The sequence below is a fragment of the Mastigoproctus giganteus genome, chromosome 2 (genome assembly GCF_048544385.1).
Source record: "Mastigoproctus giganteus isolate SK-2022 chromosome 2, ASM4854438v1, whole genome shotgun sequence".
Classification (NCBI taxonomy): domain Eukaryota; kingdom Metazoa; phylum Arthropoda; class Arachnida; order Uropygi; family Thelyphonidae; genus Mastigoproctus; species Mastigoproctus giganteus.
Window position 1 is genome coordinate 21,465,999 of NC_143576.1, and position 18,851 is coordinate 21,484,849.

The window sequence follows — 18,851 nt, forward strand, 5'->3', positions numbered from 1 at the left end:
CATATGTATTCATATGCCACAGAACCCACATGTGAAAAATGCATGCACACATGAAAAGGTTGATGTAAAAATATGTAATTGTTTTGTCGTAAACATTTTAATTTATTTATAAGAAAACATAATAACTAAGTATTATTGTGGGATATCAAAGGAAAAGGAAAATATTCTAATAAAGGAACACATCGGCCAATATTAGCCAAATTAACTAGCTACTAAGAACATTTTGTCAAAAGACAAAATGTTAAGCTTGATATCATCTGATCTGTTTAAATCAGTGATTGATACCACTGATTTGAACAGACCAAATATATTACTGATAATATATAAAAAAAAAAAAAAAAAAAAGAGAGAAACAGCCATCTCTTTGATATACTGTAGTTAGAAACCATTGCCAAGAGTAGCCAAACTGTAAATGAATTATCTCCAACTTTGTCCATTGAAGACTTTCTCAGTATCTACCATTTTTTTGTTAATTGGGACATTGGGGCCATTTGCCTTCAGTTGTTTACATTGACCATGTGGATGTTGTTTTTTTTTTTTTGGTAGTTGTTGGTGCATCGGCTTCTGTGACCATAATGCATCTCCCAAGGTTTTTGCAGTTCTTTGATCCAAGCCTGAGGCGGGATTCAAACCCACGACCTTTGGGTTGCCAGGCAGGCACTTTACCCACTTGGCTAGCCCGGTCGGCTGTGGACACGTTGTAGACCTGCTCATTTTTGCCAACACCATGATTAACTGCAGTGACTTTCTTAACCTGCACTTCTTTGGTCAGAATATCTGTAGCTTGAAGAATAAACTGTATGCATCTTGAAACCCTTATTTTTTCAAACTTCCATATATGTTGCTTTACTGAAACCTGGCTTAGCAAGGGCACTTTGGACATTATTTTTCCTCGTAATGTCGACTATAAATTTTATGTGAATAACAGAACAGTTAAAAAGGGGGCAGGGTTATGGTATTAATAAAAGAGAGCTTTGTTGTATCAATTTTTATGCTTTTGATCCTCTGTTTTTGAAACCCTATTAATGGAATGCCACCTTGGACTTTTTGGGTTAAGCATTGTGAAATATATACATTCTTCCTAGCTCAGAAGAACAGGCCTCCTGGCTCATTCACAACTTAATTCGAAATTTAGCACTATTATTTTTGTTAACTTTAATCTTCCTTTGCCTTCCTATGATGAATTTACACAAGTGCAAAAAATTGAATTCAGCTGTTTAGTAATGATGCAATTGCACTAACATGTCATAGTTTGAGGCTTTCTGCCCTAATTTTTTTTTAAAATTCACAAATATTTCAATTCTTTTAATTTATTCCAAGTTGTTAATTTTCAACCAGACATGACCAGACTCTTGATCTGTTATTCATGAACATTACCAGCTTCTCCTATACCTTTCCTTTTTTCTCCAACTGCCTTCCCATCTCTTTGTCCTTACTTATATTAAAAAACAGAGCTCCTTTCATCTCAACCCAAGAATAACATATCTCCTTTCTGTAAAAAGCTCTCTTATTATCCAAAATAACTCAATATTCCAGCAGCTCTTGAACTTCTTATTTTCCTTTAGAATATGCTTTCTTCATGCCCTCCACCTTGAATTTGCTATGCTCTCAGAATGGTTGGCTACCTCCTATGCTGCTCCAAGGTGACCACATTGCATCAATTTCCAAATACTGGTGGGATAGGTAAATTGGTGCTACCTTTTGTTTTTAGCAGAAGTGCTTCAGGACCAAACAGAAAGCTCCCACCGATCTTAACTGTTACCTCTATACTCAGGCTTGTGCAACTTTTTTCTCTCCCAAAAAAATAATTTCCAATTTCTTGGAATCCCTGTCTCTCCTCCTGTAAAAATATTTTGTCCTCTCCGACTGTTTACTCCTCTTCCCCTGACCTTTTTGCTTGGCTTGAGCATGCAGCCAGGTTTGATGACTCATCCTTTATTCCTATACTCTCAGTTTTATCCCCCTTTTTTGTGAAAATATTTTATCTGAATTCTCCTTTAATGCTTCATACCTCATAATAACTGTTAATAATCAGCTCCTCTCTAATTCTGCCGGGCCTGATAACATCCTCAAGTTTGTTATAAAGCTTACCAGGACTTACATATTAGAATTATTAGTTTCTCTAGTTAACAGCTGTCTTACAGAAAACATTTTCCCTCCATTCAAGTGTGAGTGTTCTCTCTTTCCCATTCATAAAATCCATAAAAGACTTGAAAGTTTAATGCTATATTGTCCTCACTGCTTGGCACACTATGATCTCCATTGTCAATGCACCAATAAACAACAAAACAACCAATCCTCACTGCTTAAATGGTTTCAAAGATCCATTCTGCTTCTTATGACTTCACAGATTCCATCTCCTCCTTTTGCCTACATTCATTATGGAAAGAATGGTGTGTCTCCATCCCAATTTAGAAACTACTTTTCTTGCATCTGGCTATTAACTGCAAGGGGCAACTTAACCTTGAACTTGACTTATCCTCTGCATTTGTCTGCCTGTCAGGGCTTCTGTACCTATTGGAGGAATTTTATGGTGTACAAGGTAATTTGATCTTTTTCATACAGGGATCCCTCCTCCATGGAACCCTTCTATTACTAATAATTCCTTTCTAATTAAAGAAGTATCTTTTTTTTTTTTTTTTTTTTTTTTTTTTTTATGTAAACCCCAAACACGAGAGGTATTAGAACTTATAGTACTTAGTACCGTGCTTGGGTTGGAGGTTGAGAAGACGAAAGAAGATATTTGTTGACATTGGACTTTAACTTCTGTAGACTGTAATTTTCAGGAAATACGTATGAAGGAAGGTTGTTCCAGAAAACGGCAGTTGAATAAACGAGGAAGATGAAAAGTTGGTTCTGTGAGTTTGAAGTTGGACAGTAAATGGATGTTGGCTGGTGGCGGCACGTGTTCGGACTGTTTTGAAAGAGAGAGCGGGAATTATAGAAGCCAATTCAGAAGAACAGTGCCCATGGAAGTATCTGTAGAAGAGGCATGCGGCAGAAACAGTGCGTCTATGAGACAGCGAGTGGAGAGACTTTGTTAAAGATGAATTATTAATTAACCTAACTGCCCTCTTCTGAATGGAATCAAGAAGCCTAAGAGAGGTTTTGGGGGCACCACCCCAGATGTGGGAACAATATTCCATGGCAGGGCGGATTTGCGATTTATACAGAGTGAGCAGCTGTTTGGAAGAAAAGTAACACCGAGAGTGGAAGAGAAAACCAAGTTTTTTAGATGCAGAGGAAGCAATATTTGTAATGTGCTTGTGCCAAGAAAGATTAGAAGTCAGGGTAATCCCCAAAAGAGATATATCATTTTGCCTAGAAATCGGAGTATCACTAAAGAAGTTGTTGTTTGGTTTTTAGAAGCATTAGCAACTAAGGCCATATTGCTCCGGGATATGCGGTCGTTATTCCCTGACCTTTCCGCATCCTCCGTATTTGGTGGTGACGGGCACGAACCCCGGTCTAAATCAAGAAGCTTGTGCTATGCACTGCTGCTCCTTCCCACCTGGCTACGGAGATGCACTAAAAATAAGCATAGGAGTAGAAGAATCCTTTTTGCGAGATATAAGACAAGACTGAGTTTTAGAAGGTTTTAAATCAACTAAGTTGTCTTTGCCCCACTGGAGAATTACCTGAAGATCGGCATTTAAGGAATTGGTAGCAGATTTTCGAGAAGTTGAAGCTGATTGAGCAGGGCAAGGTTTCTCAAAATGGAAAGTAGAATGTAATGTGCTATCATCGGAAAAACTATGGATAGGATTTCCAGTCAATGGAAGAAGGTCATTAATATACAAGAGGAAAAGAGTGGGGGAAAAAATGAAACTTGAGGGACACCGGCATTAGTGGAGAATTTAGAAGACAGAGCCATCTACCCTCACCCTCAGTGAGCAATCAGAGAGAAAACTGGATAACCAATTACTAAAAACAGTTGGCAAACCATAAGATGGAAGCTTGTTTAGATGACCGTTATGCCAAACACGATTGAAAGCCTTTGAGATGTCAAGAGCAACTACTTGTGTTTCACCGAACCTTTGCATTGAATTAGTCCATAAATGGGTAACATAAGCCAGAATGTCACTAGTGAATCGACACTGATGGAATCCATACTGGCGATCGTTGATCAGACGGAAGGTTTCTAGGTAGTTTAAGAGTTGGCAGTTAATTGATTTCTCCATTACTTTAGAAAGAGTAGAAGTAATTGCAATGGGACGATAAGTGGAGAAAGAGTAAGAGTAATTGCAATGGGATGATAAGTGGAGAAAGAGTAGAAGTAATTGCAATGGGACGATAATTGGATGGGAGGGATTTGTCACTCTTTTTAGGAACTGGCTGGATATGAGCAAATTTCCAAGCAAAAGGCAAAACACCTTTGGAATAAGGAAGTGAAAAAAGGCGGCAAAGAATAGGAGTAAGTTCAGGAGCACAGGTTTTGAGAACAAATGGAGAAAAACCATCGGGACCTGGAGCTTTCTTAGCATCAAGATTCGTCAAAATCCTTCTGACATCCTTTTGACGGAAGACCACAGGAGGTATTGAATGGAGCGTGTTGGCAATGGTGGGAGGTGTATTACCAAGATCATTAATATACGAGTTGGAAGAAAAATGGGATGCTAGCAGGTCAGCTTTATCCTTGGCTGAAGTGACAACAGAACCATCTGGTTTGGACAGAGGTGGGAGCAGAGATGGGCAAAAGTTGCGGCCAATAGCTTTTTCAAGAGACCAGAATGCTCGGCTACCATTAGGGCAAGAAGCAAGTTTTCTACTCTTAGCCTGTTCAAACTCTAGTTTGGACTGATTAATAACTGCTTTACAATTGTTGCGAGCTTTGGTGTATGCAGAAAATGAAACTGAAGAATTAGAAACAAGCCAATTACGATATGCAACATTCTTCTCTTGAACAGCCTTAGCACATTTATTGGAAAACCAAGGTTTAGATAAAGGACGAGATTTTAAAGTGGAGTGTGGGATAAAGGATTCCATTCCTGCAAGAATAATTTCACTCGCACGATCTGAGCAAACTTTGACATCAGAAGTTTTGAAATAGTAATCCGACCAAGGAAAAGAAGAAAAGAAGTCTCGCAGGTCATCCCATTTCGCATTCTTGTAATGCCAAACAACCCGAGGTTGAGAATAGCTATGAGATAAAGGTTCCATTGGAGAAGAGACAATCACCAAGTTGTGATCTGAAGTGGCTAAAGGACCTCTCACTTCGACTGTGTGCTTAGAAGGGTTGTTTGTGAGAAAAAGGTCAAGAGTATTGGCTGTATGATTAGGATTGTCCGGTATTCTCATAGGTAAATGAGCAATCTGTGCAAGGTCATTAGTAATTGCAAAAGCCTCAGCATCTCGACCAGCTGGGTCGGTGTGACTAGAAAACGGAAGCCAGCTGGAGTTGTGAACATTAAAATCACCAAGGAAAATTACGTCACTGTTAGGAAAGTTGGACTGGAGAAAGTCAAGTTTCAAAGAGAGGAAGTCAAAGAGCTCCAAGTGATTAGTGGAGTTGGATCTGCTGGAATTCCATAGGGTGGTACTCTTCTCTGCTTTAATCCCACCTCTGCTGCTTATGCAGATGCCCCTCATTGTTTATGCTGATAATATTAAAATCTGGGTTATCTCCATTTTAATTCAGGAGGCACTGCAAAACAAACCATAGCAATAGCATTAATAATAGTGAATATCAATTATTTTAGCCTTTTTGGCCTACATACTAATCCTGACAAGTGTGTTCACATTTTTTTCTCCAAGAAAATTTCTCCATATAACCTTATCCTTATTGATTCTCACCCAGTTAAATTGGTTTTCTCTTATAAAGATCTTGGATACTGTTTGATGCTAAACTTATTTATTTTTCATTGTCACATCAGCTTTCTTAAAGCCCTATCTCTCCTTAAAATGTGTCTTTTGAGACAACAGCTCCATGTCTTCACGAAGGAGTTATCTCGAACCAGTTAGCATTGTTCACTATGTAAAACTTAGAAATCTTTATTGCAATAATAATAATAATAATAATAATAATAATACAATGGATACATTGCAATAAGCCCTTCATGGCCACAAGGCCAGGGGTTTACAGTAATATTACAATATATAAGAAAAAGAAATTAATAAATTAAATATAAAAATGCATATGTGAATGAATAAAAGTAAATACAGCTCAACACTCAAAGTATAATGCAATTATAAACGTTGTACAATTATAAACATTGTATTACAAACAATGTACAAAGAATATATAGGTGGAAAACTGCAAGGTTGGTTGGTAAGCCATCTTTATATCATATTTCTGGATTGCGGCATTAAGGCGAGCTTCAAGGAAGAAGGATCAGGGACAGGGAAGTACAATTTATGGATGTGGCGTCTGTACTCCTTATCACAAGAAAACTTATAAACCTTTCTTCTATCTTAGATGCTGCTGAAATCTGATCAGCTGCTACACCCACCCACATTTTTTTTTTTTTTTTTTTTTTTTTTTTTTGTTGTTGGCGCATTGGCTTCTGTGGCCATAATGCACCTCCCAAAGATTTTGCATTTTCTACTCTGATCCAATCCCAAGGCAGGAATCGACCCACGACCCTTGGGTTGCCAGCCAGGCAGGCACTTTACCCACCCGGCTAGCCCGGTCGGCCCTTCCCACATCAAAAGTTTCTTCTTGATGGAATATGGCTACTAATATGGGCTAACCTAAGGCCATGAACACACAGTCTCCTGCACTACAATGACAGAAAACTTAAATTGGATTCCACTGAAGAAGTTGCTTCACATTAAATCTTTATAAGCAGTTTCCAAACTATTTTCAAATGCTTGGCAGGCCCCTATTTGGGATAATTTTGACTGGCACATTCCCCCAGGAGTACTAGACAGAAGCCATCATTAATTCCTCTCTCTAAATGAATCTTTTCTCTTTATAGGTTCTTTCCTTATCCATCGCACAAACTTATTGTGTAGCTCAATGTTGATTTATTCTTATTCCTTTTAAAATCACCAATACTCCAAAGAAATTGTCTATGCCATTCTATCTTATATTCTAATCTGTAGGGTTGTGTACGTGTTTTGTTAGTAGTACTATTATTATTATGATGATATTTGATTCTTGATGTAAATATGATTCATTTTGTTATTGTTTATGTATTTTTGTGATCTGACACAAAGATACATAAACAATATGGCAACACACCCAATATGGCCTTGGCTGTGGTGTTTCCGGTTATTCACCTGGCCCAATAAATAAACAGATATTTATTTAACATCCCAGGAAAAACAACATGTTGCCAGCAACACTCTGAATATTCAAATGATATTTTTTGACCATTTTTGAACCTGAAAACCCACTTGAATGCCTGTACATTCTTCTCAAGGAAAGTGTCTCTGAAGCTGTTTGGCTGGGTTTAAAGCATAACTCGATGCAAAAACTTTACTCTTTCATGCTATCTATTTCACTAATTTCAGAAAGACCTGAATACATTGCAACAATGATTACACAACAGTGTGGCATATTGTAATGGCAAAACTCCTTGGACTAATTCACGTGACCACCAAATACGGAGGATGCGGAAAGGTCAGGGAATGACCACCGCATATCCCCGGAGCAATATGGCCTTAGTTGCCAATGCTCCTAAAAACCAAATAACAACAACAGACTAATTCAGTGAAATTGTACATAGTGGCAAAAAGCTGTGCTGTGTACTCTTAACCACCACTTTTGGTACTAATGATTTGCACCTTGAAAGTGGTATAATTTTAGAGTGTGTGTATAGATGGCAAAAAGCAAATTACTTTTTAAATAGGAAATATTTAACTAAAAATAAGTATATAGTTTTGTTAAGAATGGTGGATATGTATAATTGAGGAAGGTGCATAAGGACTTCCTTTTCAAATTTTAATACTAAAGTTGATAAATACAGTGATCTGTGGTCTATAATTAATTAAAAGTTTTAGTTATTGTTTCAGGTATCACACAGGAAAGGACTGCCTCATGTTATTTATTGCAGAGTGTGGCGCTGGCCAGATTTACAAAGCCACCACGAACTTAAACCATTGGAATGTTGTGAATTTCCATTTTCTGCTAAGCAGAAAGAAGTCTGCATAAATCCCTACCATTATAAAAGGGTTGAAAGTCCAGGTAAGAATAAAAGTATATTCCTTGTTTGAAATTTAGTTTATACACTTAATGTGAGTGTGTCTCTAAAATATATTTGAAATTATGTTTATCACCCCACAAATGAATGTCTTCACCCTTATCTGCCCATATATATGAAGTTATGGGGAACTTCAACAGTTATAATGTGGATGGTTGGTTTTTTGAGTAAAAAAAAAAAATATATATATACAGGGTGTCTCGAAAATATTGGTACAAACGTTTAGGGGAGGTAGGTAACATCTAAAGGAATGTGAATCGCATGGGAACCCATAACCGGAAATGTCACAGGAAGGTAGTAGCAGAGGCACAAGAAGCAGAAATGGCACAAGACATTAATTAGTGGCAAACATTTATTTGACATAATATTAGCAATGGAGTACGAGATGGATGCATTTCATGATGTTACAACAGGTGCTCGAAGGTTCCACCATGAGACGCAATGCATGTGTGACACTGATGCAGCATGGATTGGCGGAGATGCATGGACGGTCGAACACACCTGGAGTTTCTTTGACAGTAGCAGCAGAGCAGACGAGTCTCGCCGCGAGATCCATTTCTGTCTCCACAGGCGATTCATACACGATAGATTTGAGGGCACCCCACATAAAGAAATCAAGACTCGATAAATCAGGTGAGCGTGGGGGGCCAGGAAACGGGTCCACCACGGCTAATCCATCGACGCCCAAAACACCTGTTTGAATGGTCACGAACACACCTTCCATAATGGGCAGGCACCCCGTCACGTTGAAACCAAATGTTGTGTCTCACATTTGCTGGAACGTCGTCAAGTAACCCTGGTAGAACTTGTTCAAGAAAGATCCGATATTCAGCGGAGTTCATGCGGGATGGTAACAAATATGGGCCGACTAAGCAGTCGCCGACCATACCTGCCCACACATTTATTGCAAAGTGATGTTGTGCCGCATGGGGGCGCATACCACGTGGGCCCTCTGCTAATCCATACACTAGGTGCATGTCTGCCAGCTCACAGTTCGTATATCGATGCATGCTCTTCGTGCAGCGATTACTGCTTGAATGAGTAAACCAGAAATTTTCCCTCTCGCGAACTGATGAACAGCACTGTGTACCGACTTACGGTGATGTTTTCGGTTATGGGTTCCTATGCGATTCACATTCCTTTAGATGTTACCTACCTCCCCTAAATGTTTGTACTAATATTTTTGAGACACCCTGTATATATAGGGTGATTCGGGAGGAATAGTAAATATTTTGGGAGTTTATAATATCAATTATTCTGAGTAAAAAAGTTCATATAAACATGTCCAATTCTCAATGGATACAGAGATACAGCTGTTTGAAACTGGTGCACACAGATCCCTGAATCAGATGTGACCAAGAAACAGTTATAACCTGACGCTGTTTGGTGTTAGAGGTGTTGTTAAGTATCCTGCACATCTTCCCACATGCTGAATATGCTGATATGGTGTTTGTCTACAGTTTTTGCAGTGGAAGTGCTACTGCTGCTTGTAGAGAATACCGGATTCAAGAGCGTTTACTAGTGTTAACACCAAACTGCATGAGACTGTTACAGTTCCCAGGGCTCATACTTCTTCTGAACGTGCAAATGAATAAAATGTGGATGAAATAGAAGACATTTTTCAGTCGGTAGAACATAGTCCTACTATTAGCACATGAAGAATTTCCATGCATATTGGTGTTCTACAGACAAGAGTATGGTGAACATTACATGAGCACGGTGTGTATCTATTTCACATATAGCAGGTGCAACATCTTCAACCAGGAGATGACACCCAGCAATTGGAATTTTGTCGTGGGATAAATGCTAATCGCTGATTATTTCCATTAATACTGTTCAGTGATGAAGCTACTTTCACCAACATTATGGGTGTTGTATCAACAACACCTGTATCTCTCATAGGTGGTCTGACGAAAATCCACATTCTACTGTAGAAACAAATTTTCAACATCGCTTCCTAAAAACGTGTGGTAGCATTATCGACAATCAGTTGATTGGGCCTGTTGTGTTACAAAATCATCTTACAAGGCCCATTTACCTAGAATTTTTGCAATGCAGATTTCCACTACTATTGAAGGATATTCCATTGGCTACAAGGATTGGTATGTTCTTTCAGCATGATGGAGATTCTGCACATTATACCCATTTGGTGATACAATATCTAAATCAAACTTTCCCTGAACCGTAGTGGTCTCGTTCATTGGCCACCAAGGTTTCTAGACCTCACTCTGTTAGTTTTTTTTTGTTTGTGGGGATGGATGAAAAGTGCAGTATACAAAGAAAGGTGAATACAAGAGACGAATTGCTTGCTCGCATTTTGGATACTGCTGCTCTCATAAAGGAATGGCAAGGCAGATGATCTCAGAAGAACAACACGTCATATTACCACAAGAGTTGTCAAGTGCATTGAGGTTGGCGGTGGGATTTTCTAACTTTTATTGTGAACTGTAAAAAATTTGTCAATTATTTGTGTTTTGTATCATTCAAAAAGTGAATAAATACAAACAATAAGTCATATATCATTCTTTAATACCTCTCATAATGGCTTTGTGCACACCAGTTTCAAACAGCTGTATCTCCATATCCATTGAGAGTTGGACACATGTTTATATGAACTTTTTTACTCAGAATAATTGATACTATAATCTATTATTAGATATTATTATAATATAATATATATATATATATTATAATAATAATAATTTCAAATGATTTGTGTGTAGATGTCTGAAAATTTTACAGTAATATTATGCATGTAATGCATTGTTATTTTGTTATTATTTAGTTATAACTTGTAAGATAATAGTTTATTAACTGTTTTATTTTTTACGTCAATCAAAATATGCTGTTTAAAATTTCTGCAGCATTTCGTATGAATATGCATTTACTGTCCTAAAAAATCAGCCCCCCTCTATTTCTCAATACTGATGTTTTTTATATATATACAGAATCATAAAAGAAATTTAAAAAAAAAACTCACAAAAAGCCCTGTGCAGTCACTATCCATTTACTAAAACAATAACAGTACATAAATTTATTGGCATCGTCATAACATTTATACAGAAATGGTTGTGTTCCACTGCAGATAAAATTAATGAAGTAAAGGTCATCAGTAGAGACATCTGGTGTTAGGTTTGTTTTGGTATAGAGAAATTTTGCTATAGAGGATCTGGCTGTTCCCTGCATAATGCACCCTCAGATGGGACTGTCAGAAAAGATTTATGACAAAAAAATTACATTACATGACAGAGTCTGCCATCCACTATTTTTTGGTTTATTATCCTAACATTTATATGTTACACCATGTTTACCATCTCTTCTAACTTCTTTTAGACAGAAATAATATGGCTGATTAGTAATTTTATGATTTCAGTCCTACCCCCAGTGTTGGTGCCACGTCACAGTGAATATCCTCCAGGTCATCCAATGCTTTCCAGCTTTCAGCCTGTTCCAGAACCTGCAATGCCACACAATGTTAGTTTTTCACCACAAGGCTTCACTACTCCACCCCCAAATACTCCTCTGGGTAGTGCACTCTCAGCTCCATCTTTGAATGTGCCATCTCCAGGAGCAAGTATTAATAGTTCTGCTCCTAATAGTCCATTTGGTTTACCTGGTAAGTGAAGAAATCATTCATCATCATAAATTGCCTGTATGATCATCAGCTTAAGAAATAGGGTTATTACTAGGTCAGGGGTGGCAAACCTTTTTAAGGGTGCATGCCAAATTGGCTAAATATTTTAAAAAACTATCCTCACATTTCAGAACACAAAATGCATAATGCTTTATTATCCTTCTTAATCATACAAAATCCTTCACTCCAAGATTCTTGAAATTCTCTGCTGAGTAGCATAGAATTTCATTTGAACGTTTTTGTTTCTTTGCTGGTTGAGCTGACATTCTAAACAATCTTTAAAGGGCAAATAGCAATTAAAATATAAGAATTTATGGGAATTGATGAAGAATAATCTCCAGTCTCCACACCACATACAAACTGTAATTGATAATGAAGGAAGCTACACTAAATACTGAATGCAGATAATATATCTCACGTAACTTTACCAATAACTTATGTTCTGAATAAACGTGTGAAATATACAAATTTTTTTCTTAATTTCTTTTCACAATTTTGCCATTACATCTCATCACTCCGACTTCAAACAAATCACTGCATGAAGTTTGAAATTTCTTTTGGGACGCTCTGAATTCCACGTGCCCAAAAAATTTGTATGTGTGCCATTTTGGGCGCACGTCCCGTGGGTTCGCCACCCCTGTACTAGGTTATAGAACTTAATTTAATTTTGACATTTATTCATTAGTATATTGTTAGGACATGGTCTAATATTTAGAATTACTTGGTTTTAGTAACTGTGCTAGGAGACTGATAATCTGGCATCAATGATAAACAGTAAGGCTGGATAATTGGATATTCTGGGTTACCGAAATTATCCAAAACTATCAAAGTCAAGTAACCCAAAATTTTTGATGTATGAGGACATGTCTGTGTACTGTACTCTTTATTCTGGGTGTTATTTTATATAATAAAACTATAAAGTAATTTTTTTATCTATTTATTAAACTAGGCAACCCCACCCACCTATTTACAGTAGTGTACAGATATCAAACATACACTACGACTAGTTGGTTACCATCCCTGGTATGTGGAGGCAGCTAGGAATCCACTATTTGTGTACTGATAATACCCAATAAAGAAAAGAACAGAAAAGAGAGTAGAAGAAGAAAGAAGTAGGAGAGGAAAACAAATTCAGTACAGAGCTTGAAGCATCAGCAATCAGTAAATCCATGCATCCTAAAGCAAAAACTAAGTCTCTGTCCTGCTCCTGACCAACTGCAGTGCGTTCCGGAACAATGGATACACAGTGCTTTGAACAGAATGCGGTGAAGAATGACTCATAGCTGAGTAATGGGGAATAACATACCTCAGTTACAGTGATGTTTTAGAAAAATTTGGAAAGGGTAAACTCAAAGGCTACTAGAATATTTTGTGTAAGACATGCAGTATTTTAACATAAAGATAGCCACATGTTCATATGGGAGGGAGACATAAGAAATAAGAAGAGAATAATTGACTATCATTATAGAAGAGGATCTTAAACAACTGGTTGAAGATAAAAGGGTATATTGAAGATTTGATATTGTATGTGACTCATCTTGTTTTGAGCAAATTAAAAATGATAATTTTTAATTTACTCAAAACAAGATAGTGTCACAAGATGGGAAAAAAAAAAAAGAGGGTATGTGTATTATAAAAATTGTTAAATCAGTCAGAAATCAAAGTTCTTAATCTGATAATATATTAGTCATATATATTAGTGATTATATATGACTACACTACACTACACTACACTACACTACAATCGCTATTATACAATAGCGATTGTAGTGTGCCGCAAAATTTTAGCATCTTTCAAAGTGCGCTGCAAAATTTTAGCATCTTTAAAAGTGTGCTGCAACAACGAAAAGGTTGAGAGACGTTGTTCTAGATATTTACATTTCTGATAATAGATTAAGCAATTACTAGTGCTAATAGTAGTATTAAGGCTTCATAGCATTATGTGGCCCAATAACTTAACATGCATTAAACCTTTACAATATTAAAAATGTCCAAAGAAAGTTAAACAACATTTTTGAAATTACCTTTCAATCTTAGTTCCTAATTTGAAAAAAAAAAAAAAAAAAAATTATATCCACTGTAGCGGTTCCTACACACCTTGATTGGAATGCAGTTATATAGCAGTCATAGCATAGATTTGTTAAGGGGCAGTCTTGTCTGACCAGTTTGATTAGTGATGATTCAGTAACAAAGGAATTGGATTAAAAAAATAATTTTGATCTTAAAGATATTTCTTGGCTAAATGCCTATGAAGGAGTTTACTTATGTATGGGTAATGTGCACACACATCATTTCTACTACCAAGGTAGTTTTAATTCACAATATGAGATATAAATTATATCTCATATTGTGAATACCTTCACAACGAGTTGCCATGGTATTGCACTACCTTGAATAAGTAATGCTTCACCCATGGCGAAGAGTAATGTTACTTTTTCTCGATGGATTCCACCACCCAGATGGCACCGTTTTGAACCTTATTGGCTTCTCGTCGGTGGGTGGATCGGCAGGTACCCTGTTGTAATAATGACAACCCAGTTATGAAGTATAATTGCACTATATGAGAGATGCCTGATGATGTGCATAGTTTAATCTAAAAGTTATATCATAGCTAAATGCCTAAGAGTACGAAGGAGTTTACTTATGCTTGGGTAACGCACACACGGCGCCTCCGTAGCCAGGTGGGCAGGAGCAGCAGTGTGTAGCACATGTTTCTTGATTAGACCGGGGTTCGAGTCCGTGACCACCAAATACGGAGGATGCGGAAAGGTCAGGGAATGGCCACCGCATATCCCCGGAGCAATATGGCCTTAGTTGCTAATGCTCCTAAAAACCAAATAACAAACAAACAACATTGTACACACATCATTTCTACTACCAAGGTAGTTTTAATGCATCATTTTTTAATTAAGATTACCTTGGTACTAGAAATGATGTGCATGCATTACACATGTATAAATAAACTCCTTTGTATCCTTATGCATTTAGCCAAGAAATATCTTTTAGATTAAATCATGCACACCATCAGGCATCTTTCATATTGTGGATTTATACTTCATAACTGGGTTGTCACTATTGCAACAACAGGGTACCTGCCCACCCACTGATGAGAAGCCAATAAGCTTTGAAACGGTGCTGTCTGGGTGGTGATATCCGCCAAGAAAAAGTAACATTAGTCTTCTCCATAGGTGAAATGTTACTTATTTGAGGTAGTGCAATACCATGGCAACTCGTGAAGGTATTCACAGTACGAGATATAATTAAAATGATGCATTAAAACTACCTTGGTACTAGAAATGATGTGTGTGTGTGTGTGTTATTTACCCATGCATAAGTAAACTCCTTAATTTTGATGTTGTGTACAATGCAACCTTGATATAATGCAGGTGTCAGGGGACAGTTTTAACCTGCACATTATAACCTGAAATAAATTTTAACCAGTTTTTCCAGTTTTGTTAACATGAATATGCAATGACCAAAAGATAATGTATTAAGGAATTATTTTTGTATAAGTAAATTTCATTTTGCACATTTTTTTCCCTTTTAGTTTTACTATTTTGCCATCAGTGAAAGAAATGATTTAAAACATTTTAATTGGGAAATGCACTGTTAGTGGAGTTTTTTTTTTTTAATAATGTTGTACTTTAAAATAAAAATATCAAAATCAGCAATGCTTCATATGCTTAAATAATTTCAAAAATTGTCAATTTTTTATAATCATTACACACTTCCAGATGAGATGTGTTTACATGGAATCCAAATTTTAGTTTAGTCCATAAATAGGTAATAAGGAATAACTCTGCCCTATAATCTAATGGCTGCTGTAGCTGAATGATTATACATAACGGGAGAAAAAAAAGTTTTCTTTCTAATAGGTACCCCTTGAGTTAAATGGAAGGTATTCCTGGAAATCACTGAATAAGTGAAAACCAACATTCTGGAAACCATTTTCCATAGAAAATAGTGTAATATGGCTAGGTAGCATTCTGGATCAGACTGTACATATTCTGGATCAAGGATGTATATTAGTTTGAGTATAAACACAAGTGGATTTTACTGTACCTCAGTATAATTATTGAGAACACTAACAATAGTCAACAGCAGCAGCGCCTCCGTAGCCAGATGAGAAGGAGCAGCAGTGCGTAGCACACGCTTCTTGATTAGACCGGGGTTCAAGCCCATCACCACCAAATACAGGAGGATGCGGAAAGGTCAGGGAATGACCACTGCATATTCCCGGAGCAATATGGCCTTAGTTGCTAATGCTCCTAAAAACCAAACAACAAACAATAACAACAGCAGCAACTTATAAAAATATATAAACTGTTTGTCAGTTTATACACTTTCCATTATTTAGCAGTTTTGCCATTCTAAATATGATTTCATACTTGAAAATAATGACACGTGTTGTTGTTTACAAAAATTTATAACTGAATATATCACAGCTGACAAATATGTTGGCCTGACTCTCCTCTCTTTTTATTAAAAAAAAATTAATAAAAACTCCAAATTTTTGATGTTTTCAATAAAATCCTCAGTTTTTTGCTTAATAGGTCAGTACTTTTCAATAATTTAATTTTAAAACCCAATAAGCATGCCTGTCTAAAATTCTAATTAAATTTTTTTTATTTTACTGGAAATAAGCAGTATGTGAGTCTTTGAGCAATAGTCTCGACTTACCACTCAAGTACCTTTACATAACTGCTGTTTGTTATGCAATTCAAGGATTGTTTTCTGAATGTTCACTCTAGTTAATAAAATTTGTTAAAACTGTAATGGTTTTTATAATGTTAATTTTATATTCATGAAATCTATTTAATTTAATAGTTAATCTAAATATTTGTAATTAAATTGTTTATTTTCCAGTCCACGTAAAAATCATAACCATATATTTAAATATCATTAATTATTTTTGTTTGGGGACCAGCTGTGCAACAGCATGAGGTAAATGAATAAAGTGGTACTCATTCCATGCAGTAAGTAAAAAAAATTATAGGGAACTATTCCCCAATTAATGTCCCCTTGATGTATTTTTCATTGCACATCTCATTGAGGTGTAAGAGAAATAAAAACTGAAAATCTATACTAATTACTTTCAGATAACTGCTGTTCTTTATAAATTTTTTTTTTTTTTTTTTTTTATAAAGAACAGTACTCTGTTATCTGAGGGAATAATAGCACAGCGATCCATACTTTGGAAACAACCAAAGTAACATAGCTGCTAACTCTTTGGATTTACAATGGAGAATAGTCGTTTTTTTTCTTTCTTTTTTTCGTTTCTTTTTTTTTTTTTTTTTACTGTTTGAAAACTTTCTCCATCCCACTGTTGTGATGTAGTTGGTGATAAAGAGTTTCTCCATCTTTTTGCAAACACTTAAAAAAAATGGAAACGGGATAATAGTGTATCTCTATGTTATTTGTAATGATTTCATAGTACTTGTGTAGTGTGAAGCAAATAAACAATGTCCTTCATTAAGACATTAAACAAATATGATGTAAAATTTCAGAAGACATATCTGCAAGATTTTCCACGTATTGTGAAATCTGGAAAGGTAACACATTTGCTATGTAATTTTTCACTTTTATGAAGCAGGATGTGCACTATGTAATCAGATATATCCAAACAAATGAACATAAATTCAGTGTGATGTGTAAAAATAAATGCAACATAAACGTTGCATTTTTGTAGTGATGATGTTGTCATAGGTGCTGAATATTTATTTGCATCCTTTATCATAAAACATAATCTTCCTCTGAGTTGTTCTGATAATGTAGGAGTTAGAGGTCTGCATAAGTCCAAGCTTGGGCCTGGTAGCACAAATCATAATTGGACTTGGGTTGGACTGAGTAGCACAGGTATTGTTTGTATGGTCAGGTAATATTTGGGTTCAAATTTTATGAAACATCATAAAGAAGTATTTCAAGCTTCCATGAGCTATGTCTTATTTCAAAGAAAAAGTTATTTGTATTATCATGTAGCTCGTGATAGAGAAAACATAACGTTATCTAGCACTGTGTGTGTTTCAATTGAGAATAATATGTGGACTAGAAATACCCAATTGGTATTAGAGAAAGAGGAAGTCCTATGTTATTATAAGCAGATGTCTGTCAATCCAATCAATTTGAAGATGCAGCTGAAGAGTCAAAGTCAAGAAGATGAAATTGAGAAATATATGCATACTGATGTTGAACGTAATGACTTACTTGATTGGTGGAGAAACCATGGACAGGAATTCAAGTTTCTGTTGAGAATTGTCAAAAATGTACTTTGTGTATCTGCCACTAGCTCAAGCAATGAAAGAAATTTTAATTCAGCCTGGCTTGTTGTGCAGGAGCTTTGAATCTCTTTAAGTAGTGAAAGTATTGATTCCATTTTGTTTTTACACAATGATATGATGTGGCACCCGAAGGTTGTTCAGCTAGAAAGTGTGTCCAATGTGAGTTGAGAATGTATTTAACCTTTCATTGATTTGCCTGTAAGTATTTGCAACTCCATGTTTATTTTCAAATAATTTTTTTGTTTTTCCCCCTCTGAAATATTATCTAAAAGCATTGCAAAATACACGTGCAAGTTTTGTGCATAATTATTACAGATATTCCACTTGGAACCCCAACATCACAGTTTTCACATCAATGAACTATATTTTTCATCACTCTTTGCTTCAGTCACATGCATGCAGTTTACTAAGTTAATATATATATTGTAACTTTGGATTAGTTTGCGTTTGCATGTTTCCCCAGTTGAGATGCTTTTCCTCCAGTCTGTATTGGATCAGTGTTTGTTTATTTTCATGGCACATTCGAATAGCCTTCATTTCATAAATCACTTTATGAAATGAAGTTCTCTTTATTTTTTAAGGACACATAATGAAATATATGTTAGTGTGTTCTTTAATAATTGTAAGTATATCTCCTTGTTTTGCTCCTGCATTTATTTACAGTCACAACCAAATGTTTAGAATGCTACGTAATGTTTGTAATTCCACAATACAATCGAGGATACACTGTCATGTGTTATAAATACACAAAACGTACAAGCACCTGGTCCTTGAGGTTGTCACAGACATTCTCTC

The 18,851-nt window shown here is 36.1% G+C and overlaps 1 protein-coding gene across 2 annotated transcripts in view; it reads left to right on the plus strand.

Moving 5' to 3' along the window:
• Nucleotides 1-18,851, plus strand: part of LOC150089208 (protein mothers against dpp-like) — a 71,605-nt gene that overhangs the window by 17,215 nt on the left and 35,539 nt on the right. The window contains exons 3-4 of one of the 2 annotated variants that reach the window (XM_090390374.1): nt 7,945-8,128; nt 11,518-11,760. In XM_090390374.1, the coding sequence (XP_090246500.1) occupies nt 7,945-8,128; nt 11,518-11,760 (427 nt within the window). The remainder of the gene's footprint in view (nt 1-7,944; nt 8,129-11,517; nt 11,761-18,851) is intronic. The other variant, XM_090390375.1, reaches the window with a different exon arrangement.